At 35.2% G+C, this 12,826-nt stretch overlaps 3 protein-coding genes and 2 long non-coding RNA genes across 13 annotated transcripts in view; 2 read left to right on the top strand and 3 right to left on the bottom strand.

The window, feature by feature from the left end:
- Positions 1–101: 101 nt before the first annotated feature.
- On the bottom strand, positions 102–2,279 carry LOC124180730 (MYG1 exonuclease). The gene is made up of 6 exons (XM_046566476.1): positions 2,164–2,279; positions 1,787–1,882; positions 1,187–1,423; positions 905–1,106; positions 569–741; positions 102–303 (listed from the first exon to the last, which is right to left on the bottom strand). The coding sequence occupies exons 1-6, from the start codon at positions 2,277–2,279 to the stop codon at positions 102–104; spliced, it is 1,026 nt and encodes a 341-aa protein (XP_046422432.1).
- Positions 2,183–10,214, bottom strand: LOC124180627 (polyadenylate-binding protein-interacting protein 1). The gene is made up of 10 exons (XM_046566381.1): positions 9,410–10,214; positions 9,087–9,205; positions 8,441–8,695; positions 8,131–8,340; positions 7,958–8,070; positions 7,645–7,876; positions 7,338–7,577; positions 7,039–7,148; positions 6,773–6,897; positions 2,183–2,313 (listed from the first exon to the last, which is right to left on the bottom strand). Exons 1-10 carry the CDS (start codon positions 9,555–9,557, stop codon positions 2,294–2,296), a joined length of 1,572 nt encoding a protein of 523 aa, XP_046422337.1. The 5' UTR covers positions 9,558–10,214; the 3' UTR covers positions 2,183–2,293.
- LOC124180628 lies at positions 3,626–4,222 on the top strand. The gene is made up of 2 exons (XR_006870294.1): positions 3,626–3,805; positions 4,031–4,222. It is a non-coding gene; the product is annotated as an uncharacterized LOC124180628 (long non-coding RNA).
- A 206-nt stretch (positions 10,215–10,420) lies between the features above and the next one.
- LOC124180629 lies at positions 10,421–11,755 on the top strand. Of its 2 annotated transcripts, none has more exons than XR_006870295.1 (2): positions 10,421–10,683; positions 10,850–11,755. It is a non-coding gene; the product is annotated as an uncharacterized LOC124180629 (long non-coding RNA). The 2 variants fall into 2 exon arrangements; XR_006870296.1 differs by having other exon boundaries at positions 10,832–11,755.
- LOC124180623 (protein diaphanous) overlaps positions 10,961–12,826 on the bottom strand; it is a 43,236-nt gene continuing 41,370 nt past the window's right edge. For all 8 annotated transcript variants that reach the window (XM_046566377.1, XM_046566374.1, XM_046566375.1 and 5 more), the window contains one exon: positions 10,961–12,571. In XM_046566377.1, coding sequence (XP_046422333.1) covers positions 12,550–12,571 — 22 coding nt within the window. In that variant the 3' untranslated portion in view covers positions 10,961–12,549. The remainder of the gene's footprint in view (positions 12,572–12,826) is intronic.

The raw sequence follows: 12,826 nt of genomic DNA, 5'->3' as shown, positions 1-12,826 counted from the left end.
AATAGGTTATTTTTGGAATAGCTTCGTGTTCATCTATTTTCTGCTTTCGATTTGCCAGAGTTCGAATTGCATATAAGTGATGAAACAGTATTCAGTTTATGTCATTTCGAATTCGTTTCTGCGTGACTGCTTTCGATCGATTTTCCTATTTCGAGAGCCTTAGCAGCCATTGCTAATGCACCTTTTCTAGTTTTATGGCCACCAATAAATCGAACACTGTGTACAAATATACTGTCAGGAATGCCAGATACAGCAGATAATTCTTCGTCCCTCAAGCCTGCCCATGCCTCTGGTAAGAACATTCTGTAACAACGAGTAACTAAAAGGTAAAAATATTGCGACGTTTCGAAAGTTTGAAGAATAATCATGTTTTTTTCAAACGTTGGTACATTTGAGCTGAATTTTATATTACAAACATTAAACTTCATTCTAAATCGTTTTAATCGTGAACGTGTCCGATGCAAAATTCATTAGCTTTCAAGTTGAATTTTGCAGCGTAAATAGGATTGAATCGATCTTGTTTATCAAAATCAAAAGCGATAACGATGTAAATTGATATTTTACAAACCTGCAAATGAAGCTTGCAGCTTTTACAGGTACACCTTGTACTCTATAATTGTTGTCATGGAAAATAGCGTATTTTATTGGCTCTTTTACACCTAGTTCCTCTTCCAATTCGTATAAATGTTCCTTCCAAGGCAGAGAAGTAGATAATTCAATAATTTCTCCACTTGGATGGACCTGTTAATTGTTAAGCAGATGCATCATAATTTTTCAGTCGAGTGAGTAGACAAGGAAAAGTGAGCATACTACATCAGAAGCAACGAAAAATGATAGTTAACTATCAAAGGTTAACCATGACTTTTTTGAGATTAAATATCCGAATTTGAAAATTCTTTCTCACCTCAAATCTCCCGAGAACGGCATCTCCCACAATTGATCTAGCAGGCCACCAAACTCTAGCTGCATGTTGAATAAAATAGGTGAATTCTTCGCCCGTAAGCGCGACAGCTTTCTCAAACTGTTCATCAGGATCCAGCTTAGGACCATTCCAAGTTGGATTCAACCGTGCCACTCGCTTACTCAAATTTGTACTGATATAGTACCTATCATATAAAATAATAAGAAAGTATTATAAATTCTCTGTATTAACATTATAGCTACATAGAAAATAATGTCCACTTACGAAGGTTCCCCATCAAACATTGGCACTCCATTATCAATGGCATCTATTTCTTGGATGAATGTTTCATACACTTTTTTAAAAATACTAGTCCGGTCATAGTCATCTGTTACTTCAGGTACTAGTATCTTAATAATTTCATCACCAAAATGACAATAGATTAAGCCGGCACTACTCAGTTTAATATTACTCTTGTATCCAGATTTTTTTATAACTGTACTGAGAGTTTCTTTGAATTCCCTAAAAAAAATATATATGAAATGAAATCCATCCAATTGTTGTATAATCAATCATCATGTAGCTTATAAAAGGTATTTTTACAATCGAAAAAGAAATATATTCATTCAAAATTGCATAATAAAATAAATAATTTTTCATATACATGTACAAAGTTTTGATCAATCAGGTTCGATCGTGAACTTAAGTTATCCCAGATATTGAAGTCGAGTACTAGATGTTTGAGAAGTAAATTTACTAAAGCTTGGGAGTCAGCTATTCATAATCCACTTGAGGTTCAAAATTTGCAAGACTATTTAGAACAATATCAATTTCCAATAAAACCTGATAAATTAAAACTTCCATTATACAACTTTTTCATCATACTTCATATGATGATCATAGCGATGCGTAGATGGATCATACACCCCTCCTACGTCAACCACAATATCACAACTGTCCAGAACTTTCTGATCACGGGTCCTAAAATATTGAAAGAACATCATCAGGCGTGATATGATTTTGCTGACTTGATATTGTAAAAAATTCAGCAAATTGTATATAAATCTATTTTTTCAGAGTACAACAGTGGAATGTGAAAGTGAATTTACAGAAGAATTCATATGTTTGATCCGAATGTTCACTAATTTATGATTCTCAATCAACGTAAGGTACCAATATTGTAGTCATGATAAATTTGATTAGCATGAATATGATTGTAGCGTGCCTGAAACTAACTAATATACAGGATTATGTTACGTTACCTAATAACAGACGCATCTCTGTATCGGGGTAGCAACTTGAGCATGTAGCATGCAAGCGCTTCGTCACAGTGGAAGCACCCATCGTGTGTTCCAATAGTCACTTCAGACCCTGGCATAGTAGAGAATGGCGCTATGGAACGTTGGTATAACCTAAAAAACAATTTATTCAGATATAAGACAACAAATCACAAACAAATCTAGACAACTTATTCGCTCTTGGTTTAGAGAGAACATATTTTCATTGGCATTTTTTGGTGAGAAAGCAGCGATCAGCTCGATCTCACCTCTACTTACCAAACTTTACTTGTGATTTTTGAGAAAGAATATCGGCGCGAGAGCGAATGGACGACGCGTGACAGCATTGCAAAAAACCACAGAACTCGATGATGCCGACCGACGGTAATCAAAGCCAATCACCAATAATAGCTGCTGTCATTAATACAATCTTAAATGTTATGGTTGTTGACAGAATATTGTTAATGATCTTTAATGACGGTCACCGTATGGTGTTTAGGTCTTATGGGATTATGTGTTAAACGACTGCCGCCGATAAAGAAGCTACCAGATCGCTAATACGGCTTCTTACGGCCCCAGGCCCATTTATCCGCCGAGTAATGGTCACGAAACTAATCCAGGGGCGTTGACTCTTCTTTAACGCATAGATCGCATTCAAGATCATTACAATCAATAAAAAAATTAAATTTACCAGACTGATGAGTCAAGGAAACTCATAGTCAGCTGCATACACAAGCCACACGATTACAATTCGTGCGAAATTATTTTAAATAACAATTACAGAACACGTAAAAAAAAAAAAAAATAGATTGGTAGCTGCGCAAAAAAAAAAAACATAATTTTTGCACCCTCAAATTAATACCTATCATAGTTAGGTATGATTATGGTTTTGGAATATTTGAATTACGTAGAATAAATCCATTTACGGTCTCATAACAGACACTTTTTTTCTGTTGAAGTATGAAAATTAAAATGTTCATTGCTTCAAAATGTATTTCATTTATTGTTACATGATAGTATTAGACATTATAAAATGTCCGGTACCATTAAACTTGGTTGATCTACTAATTTTGTATCATTTTTAAGTTAAAGAAAATTTTTCTTTATTTACTCTGACATTTTCGAAATTATTTACGTGGAGAAATTCAGCAAGATATAAAATGCAATTGGAACACCGATAACATTATCCAAATAAATAAAACTCTTGTCGCGTACCGTGAGCCCATTTTTTCCAATTAGTAATTACATTATAATTTATTTAATCATTCAATCAAATGCAGCGAGACAAAAATAAAAAGACACTAGTTACAATAATATATAATATCTATAAGTATATACTATATATTATATATAATCGATGCCGAAGATGCCGAAGAATCGGTTGTGACTTCCGTAAATTTAAAAACTATGCGGTTATCTTTATATACGCCACCCACTGATTACTTGGTAGATCATTGTGACATTCTGTTCTATTTTTAAATATTAAGCCTCTTCTTTTTCTATATGCAAATCTTAGCATTATGTAAACGACAGAAAATAAAAAATATCACTGTATATTTTTACATGTATACTAGTGTGTTTCAGAAAAAAAGAATTTACGATTTTCCACCATGGCACCCCGTAACAAGTTTTTTTCTTTAGATTGAAAAAAGGTCCTGTTAAAAGATGAGCGATCTAAGTTATGTGGAAGACCGCGCTCAGTTGATTTTTCATTTCTATACATTTATTACAATTTACGAAATATCGTTAATAAAATATTTTTCTTGCTGCTTACATCAATCATAATATCAATTCACGTCATAAAGAAGACTCGCACTTGTAAATATCAAGTCGCCAGTTGATGTTTGAAGAGTGTATCTGACACCTTTTTCATTATTACTTCAATCTCATATAATAGTTATAATTTAGTACGAACTTTTAATTAAGGAGAATAAGATTCCGGGTGATACATGATCATGATCTTTGGGTTGAATATAAATTTCAGGGAAGAAATAGTAAATTGAAATGCTACAACGTGTTTCTTCACAAGTTCAAAAAAAACGGGGAAAAAAGTGAAAAGTCAAATAAGTGCGATCTTCCACATAACGTAGAACGCTTATATTTTGACACAATCTCTCTTTTAACCCAAACAAACATTTTAGGGGGTGCCATGGTGAAAAATCGTAAATTATTTTTTCTCAAACACCCTAATGTATACGCGGTATGTCACATCCTCGTCCCGTCAACCTTGCATTTAATTCGAATAAATTAGTAAAACAAAATATACTTTGAATAAATAAATTATATGAAGCGCTGCTTTGTTCGAACCACACTGTGTTAAATCTAATAGGCTAGAGTTATATTTTTAGTTATTTCAAAATATTGTATTGATTTCGTCGTAATGTGCTGTCGCGTTTGGAAAGTCTAAAAAATTGGCGCTATTACCTACGCTTTTTTTTTAATTTACATGCAACATATTTTCTGGGAATTTCGTAGGACAGAAGAGTGATTTTTGTAAAATAATTTCTTATTGAAACAGATGTATTAAAAAACACTCATTGTATCTAAACATGACAGGCTTTGCTACCAATTTTTTTCAAACTAACATGAAGGATAGTATCAGAGCTTCGGATCACGGGTCTTGCTGAATCTTTTGGATGTCTCTTTGGTCCAAGAAGTGTCATTTCTGATGTTTATTTCCATCCATTGGGCCTTTTTTCGCTCAATTTACTATAAATCGGGTTGTTGGAAATTCGCAATTTAAACTTCACTAAAGCTGTGAAATAATAATTTTTCCGTTTACACTAGAATCTGTATGAGACTGTCATCGAAACTGAAATAGAGCACAATAAAAATTAATATTTAAGGCAAAAATACACAATAGGTTTAGTTTATTACGGCATTTCGCTCATCACACTGCTAATTTAATCAGTTAGAGGCGAGAAGAGAGGCCTAATGGATAAAACTACACATCAAAGTATTATATTTTAGACCAAACACCTCTAAAAATTTTAACATGATCCGTGATCCGGAGGTCTGACAGTATCCTTGTAAGACTCGACAGTGCGTTTCACTGTTTGCATTGATACATGAATGCAAGATCGACCTACGACAATACGATTGACCTTCTTCCACACTAACGAGCAAGAAATATTTAGAGCATGAGTGGAATTATAGACAGTTGGCATATCATGAAGTGTCATGGGTTTTGGAATAGTTTTAGGACCTATGGATTTTTTCGGGATTGCTATACACGGATGATCACTTGAACACCGAACCTAAATTTCAATGGTTTTTTTTCCACTACTAAATGAGTAGAAGAACTATATAACATAAGGACACGTATTTACCTATAGATTCAAAATATAAAGTAATGTGAATTTTTTTTTTTTTCCTCCAATTACCAAAAAGGAATTTTTGCAATATTCACTGCAAAATAGAATGAAATCGGTATCTGTAATTTGTATTTTGCGATTTTTCAATTGCATACTATTAGTAAAAATTTTACAAAACAAGTAAACGTGACAAGATAAACATTAAAAAATTTGAGAATCTAGGATTATCAAAAGAAAATTAACTAACGTGTAATTTCAAGCAAGTGCAAGCACAGTAGAAAAACACTGGACCAGTACTTAGAATACAAAACACAACCATTTGATAGTAAATTACTTCATTTGGAACTAGAAAAAAATATGCATATGAGCACACATCGTCACCTGGCAAAGGCACAAAATGTAAGAAAATCCCTTCCGATTCCGTACCTAATATTATAGCCAATAAATAACAAATATAGTACGAAAAAATATGCTATAATCATACTATTTCTTACCATACTTATATAAATTACCATTTCGAAGTTCCCAATTTGTTGAATATCGGGATAAGACGGTCAATCTCGACTGATGTGAGTAGCAATTGAGTCTAAGAACGCCTCATATGTATTTTTCTTCGATCATGTATCCTTAGAGGATCTGACCGTTAAGAGTTAAAAGGTGCTATCAATATTACACTAAATACAATTACAGTCACAACTAACTTAAATTAATGGAGTCCATCTCAAGCGATGTATCGATTCGATTCAAGCAAAGCCGAACTGGTATTCAAATTCAAAAATTGATTTATATCTGGCAATTGAAAACCGCTTCCCGCTTCGCTTACCTCGAGACAATATATTCGCGATACAGTAAATGAAATATCGCACATTATGTATCAGACATGATATATTGGACAACGTAAGACGGTTCTTTTCACTCATGATGCGTGAGACTCGACTTTCCAAAAGTTTTTCTATTGATGTGTTACCTGCACAGCTGCTATGAACATACGGTTGTATCCATGCATTATACATTGCTATACGTATGTATGTATGTATGTATGTACGTATGTATTCATATTGTGGTGAGAAAACTGTACTATTAAATAGATAACGAGTACGGTTCGGAGAAGATCAGAAGCTGGGCAATGTTTACTGATATTGACAATGATAAATGTACAGAATTTTCACTTATTAATGTTGATAATAAATGGGTATTTGAAGACGATACGTGTATTGTGTGGCTCAATGTACCAGTGGTCACGATTTGAAAATTGTAAAATGCTTATCGTTGTGCCCTACCATTGCTTTTATTTGGAGCAAGCTTTAAAAACTGTTCATAGGCTGCTGCAATGTCATCATCCATCCCACCATCGTCTCCTTCTTCATTCCAAATACCATCAATGTCGCCATCATCCTCTCCCTCGCTAAAAACAGAAAAGGTGTAAGCATTTGATAAGCGCCCACTCTAAAATAGAAGCCAATTTTTTCCGCTTGCATTCAACACAGATAAAAACGTAAAGAATACGGGAAACAGAACACGGAACAAATACCACGAAAAAACTTACCCGAATTCCTCGACGTCAGGCGTGTCCCCGGTTAGATCTTGCAAGAATCTGCTCTCCTCTGGAGATAAAACGTTGCCATCAGGACCGTAAAACACGGGTTCATTTGTTAACTGTTGCAAAGGAAAAAAAAAATTGATTAAGTATTTATTGTCATGTATGATGCTACACTGGGCATGAAATGAACTGACCATTAAATAAATGTGATGGGGTAAACAAATCTGGGAAGTTGAAAGATAATAGTAATAGCAATACTAATAACAACAACAGCAATCGCACAACGACATATAAGTGTTACTAACTGGCTGTTGCGATACATCTGCAGGTGTTTGAGGACTATCATTGACGGTAGAATTGTAAGGTCCGTGCGTTGAAACAAGACGTCCCCAGTTTCCCCGACGGAGTTCGTCTACGCTATTAACCATTCGACCGACGTGAACATCGACCTGACCATCGTTCACAAGCCCAGTGAGCCTACGCATTACATTTTCCATCTCAGCCCCTCCACCGCAACTGTCTCTTTCTAGAGTTTGACCTGCCAACTGCCGACAATAAGTATAAATATTATTGCTGCTGTAGTTATTTCTTGTACTGCCATTAAACACATACCTTAAGTGCCTGGCAGATGTGTTTAGCAGAGTTTGGAGCAGGGCGCTGTAGAACAGCAGACATTAATTCAATTAACAATTTTCCCAATACAGATGCTGGTTCTGACTCCATTTGAGTGACTAGTTCAGCCAAAAACAGTATTAACCCATGGCAAAGTTTTTCCTTTACTTCATCTTCTGGTAAACTCCTCTGCATCCAAAACTCAATTGACTTTTCTGTCTCCTCGCGACATCTGACATAAACGATGTAAAAAAAAGTGTTTGTAATTTGAAATAACCAAACCTAACGATAGAAAATCCGTAACAATTGTTACCTAGCAACGAGAGTGTCTCTGAAAATGGATGGAGCACGTTCGCTTAAAGCTGCATTATCCAAAAATGTGCAAAGACGTGCACCGCTGTACCGGAAATTTCCTTCGTTTATGGACTAGAAGAATTTGAAGCTTTTAATTGAAATGTGGAGTTCTTATAACTAGAAAAAACCCACCTGTCCAAGTATGGCTCCAATTATAGCTTGCGTCTGCACTGTATTAGTAAGACATGGAGTAATGGCATCAACGAGAGATGCAACCAAAGAGTCAAACCGCCCAGGACTGAGAGTGAGTGTCCGCATCGCCACTTCTAGCTGTCCCATCATTCCCCTCATTCCGCTCCAATCTTCACCATCACCTTCCACATCTAACTCGTTTTGTTCGGCCTAAGAAACAGGTAGAAAAATATTGAATTTGAGACGAAAGAAGAAAGAAATTCGATTTGAAGGTCAGTCAAGATTACTATGTAGAGCAATCAATATCAACCTGATGTCTGCTGTGATCCCCTGATCCTCTGTCGTAATACCCGTAATCTTGAGTATTTGAGTACTGATTATAATGCTGGTGCTGTGGCGGACCCATGTAGACCTGATGCTCCCGATGTGGAATGTAGCGATTTTGCTGAGGTACGTACTGTTGATGTAAGCCGTGTTGATGCCCGCCATGATGGCCCTGTCTTGCATTATTCAGCCGATTCTGAACCGAGTGTCTAGGCATCGCTGATCCAGATTGTTGCTGGTTCTAAGAGCGACAGTTGATCTGGATGAGTCTCATACAAGACATTTACTTGATAAATTTCTATGAATTAATGATTGTTGGAGATAAAACTGTGTTATTTTTCAAACACAAAATAGACCATAAAACACAATTTTATTTACCATGCTATATCACGGTGACAACAAAGAATAAATTTCACATTTCTCCAACATTTGCATGATAAAACATCAAGCGGTTTGCTATTTTACTTGGAAGAAGATTACTTAAATATTGAAGCAAGTCAAGAGTTGAAGTTTAGTCGTATTCATTTTGCCGAAGCAATCCTGACAGTTCTAAAATTCTGAATTTCCAACTACGACAAATTCCCTGTATCTGCGATTAGCACGATATCATTAAGCATTCAACATCCTCTTACCGGCAGTGCTGGACTGAAGCTTTTGGGTACGAATTCAGCGGCATCAACGGAAAGTGTTGAGTTTTTGACGATGTCACCTTTGGCTCCATCTGTCTTCGTTCCAGTGTTCTCCATGGAACCTAAGTAGTGCAAGAAGAGAAGCGGATACGTTAACTTAGGGTTCGCTTTTAAAAGATTATTTTACGCTCGAGAAAATCAAATTTTCAAGACATGCATATACTAGTCTCTATCTTGATCTATCCGAAGAATCGATCAATCGACTATAGAGTTAAACATTAAAGAAGCATTTCTGTGACTCGTTACTCAGTCGCATGATCAGCCACCTGTGTTTACGCTGGCAGCAGAAGTGTGATGTGGTCGCCTGAGTCCCCGTGTCTCCTGGGATGGTGTCGGTGCCCAAGATCCACGGCCTCGACCACGAGTGGATCGAGATTGTTGTATCACTCGTTGATCCCCACCAAGAGGATCCATTTTATCGTTATAATTTACTTCGAATTGAGTATCAGTGTTGAAACGGAGCTTGTATTTAGCAGTTTCCGATATTCAACGGGGCTGTTAATCGGGTGTATACGTCAGTCGACAATGTACGGCTATTTATCCTCATTAACACGTCGCACGTGGTTATAAATATGGATGCGTTGAACTCGCGAGGACGGGCAGCCGGAGCCGAGTTGTGATGTTAGATTCAAGACGAGTAATCGCGGGACCGACACATGCCTATAACAGCGGTCAGAGCTTACCTGTCGATTTAGCGTATGAGAATATGGCAAATTTATAACGCGTCGAACAGAGGTACCGGAAATTTTAATACTAGATCGCCATAACGGTTTCGTGTATAATTACGACAGACGCAGCCTTCATTTGTTATTAAAAAATAGAGCGATATTCGTCGCCATGTTGCTTTACAACCTTGGGGCTACGTATGAACGCGTGATGTGGTTATTTGTATGGTAGTAGTTTCCGACTGAAATTACTTTTTATTTAACGTATATCGTTTTATACGCCGGTTATTCACTGCCGACGTAATACGCGTTGTAATAAATTAATTCACACAGTTTTCAACTCGCCCATACAAATGTCAGGTTCTTTGTATTTTCATTATTTTTTACTCGATATCAGCGAGACACAAATTCCATCGCTGCTTGCAGCCCACTACTCGCGGCAAGGATGCCATGAACCACGAATCGTATCGCCAGATTAGCGATCGAGCAATCCCCTTAACCAATCCGAACGGTGAATTCTCGTGCTGATTTCTTACTAGTCGCAAATTGAGTTACTTTTTTCCGTTAATAGACGAGTACCTTCGCGTAATGTACGCAGTTGCCGCAAATAAATTTGTATCAAGCTGAATACTTAATGAATGAAATAAGAAACTATTAGTACTTATCACTTACCGACTAAGTTGAGTGCCGACTTGTAACTTTTACATTTATCGCTTGACATGAGCCATCGTACGAAAAATGCTCATTGTTTTTTTATGTTTGCCTGCGCGCATCTTTGTAACTAGTCGTAGGATACTTTCCTTCGGCTTCTTTCCCGTATGATGGTCAAAATTGAGTAACAATATGCTCCAAAGTAATCAGAACAATAGATAGAAGTAAGATATACAATCGTTATTGTTACTTGTCTCATTTTTTATCGATAAATAACATTATTACACCCGATAAACTTCACATGCATGTAAATGTTTTTTCCGATGAAGTCTTAAATTAAAAAAAAAAAATAACAAATGAAAAATACTATAGATAGATAACTTGAACCAGATTGCACTCGTCGAAATTCAACTACATCAACGCGTTTTTCGCGTAAACACACTGTACGTATGATGTTGCGATGTGGCAGGAACTGGATAATAAGAAAAGGTGAGCGGTGGAACATAAAATTCTCGTTATTAATAATCATCTATGATTTCTGATATTATAAAACCACGTATTCACAATATTTTTACAGTACCCTCGTTCACTTACTTTTATGGAAATTTTTTTTAACCATATAAAAGTATTCGATTTCAGAGGATTTCGAGATTCGAAAAAATAAATTTCTTATTACATATATTTAGAATAAGTTTTTAGGCACAACTCATACAAATATCAGACACTTTTACAGACGACCCATGTGAAACGCGAGCATGTTTTTCAAATGGTACATAAAAATTTGGCAAGCGTCTTCAAATGAGTGTATTTTCTAATTACCACAATATCATCTGAATTGAGGTCACAAAACACTACTTGCAAAACTTGCCAACAAAATTTTGGCACAATTATTGCTGCGTTTCAGAAGGCACTAAAAATTGGCAGTAAATATCATACACGATTCTAAAATGAATCAATTATTTAATTAATCTCCGGAATAAACAATAATTAAGCATTCTTAGCGTTATCTATACAGTCGTGCCTAAAAAATTAATAGTCTTTTTGCACTTTATTATAATATAATCTCTTCTAGTAATTGAAACTCATAGACAGTTAACAAACTAAACAATTCACTCGTATCCCCATCCACTTTTCATTTATGAAAAAGATACGGTCATGTTTAAATTATTTTTTCGTTCTCAAATACCAACGAGTACCAGTTGAAATACATTAATTGACGTTGAACTTTGCTACCTAGCAACTGCTTCGTGCTTGTGGTTGTACCACGGTCCTAAATTGCACTATTTACACTTTTTATTATAACTTACAAAATCATACGAATAGAGAAGAAGAAAGAAAGCCAAATAAACTGAATGAGACAAAGATAGAATAATTACATATATATTTATATATATAATACATATAAATGTGTAAATTATATATAATATATATATAAATATATAAAACTTTGCTATATTACATTATCACGCATATTTTTTCTATTAATAAAGTTACTAATTCGCGTCATAAATACACGTGAAAATTATTTATAATTTAATACGTACGTATGTATGTTCTGTAAGTATGTATATGGATATATATACATATGCATACGCGTGTATATATATATATATATATATATATATATATATATATATACATACATGTACACATACTCATACACACACATATGCAAGTGTTATTAATTTGTGATATCATTCGCTCATGACTGTTATCGCGTGGCAATTCTCCTTCTGCCCTACTCTACACAGTTAACCTATCACATTAATTAATTACTCTACATAAAATGTACAAAGCTTTAGCCGTTACGAAAATCCGAACGATTCTTTTTATACATATTAACTGAATATATCCGATTGTGCGCATAATAACACAAGGAAGACTTTTGTGGGTTAATTGCAAATAAAAAAAATTTACAAGGTTACACAACGGTTCGTCGACCTTGTGGATTCCATTGCGATTTTCGATATCCTTTTATAACCACTCAACCAGCGTGGTTAGCATTTATAACTAGATTAAAAAGTCTCCTTTGATATATCGCAATGTCGAAATCATGACGAACACACAGCGTCATCACCATCATCACAATGCTACGCTGAGCTTAAGAGTTCCCTGAAAAACAAAAAAAAAATGCACAATTATTAAAATTCACCTTCGCGAACTGTACAGATTTTTCTAATGCAAATTAGATTAGTCAAATTTATGGTGCAAACCTGCATGGTGAAAGTATACATTTCTCGGTGAATGCTTTATGGGTTTTAACATGCTTGTTTACAATTGGAAAAATAAGTAGCTCGTCATTAAAAATTCCATAGCTTCTAGCAAAGTTTATCACATCTTACATGAATAATTAAAATCACGAAAAAT

The sequence above is a fragment of the Neodiprion fabricii genome, chromosome 4 (assembly GCF_021155785.1).
Source record: "Neodiprion fabricii isolate iyNeoFabr1 chromosome 4, iyNeoFabr1.1, whole genome shotgun sequence".
Classification (NCBI taxonomy): domain Eukaryota; kingdom Metazoa; phylum Arthropoda; class Insecta; order Hymenoptera; family Diprionidae; genus Neodiprion; species Neodiprion fabricii.
This window is presented reverse-complemented; position numbering and strand designations above follow the sequence as displayed.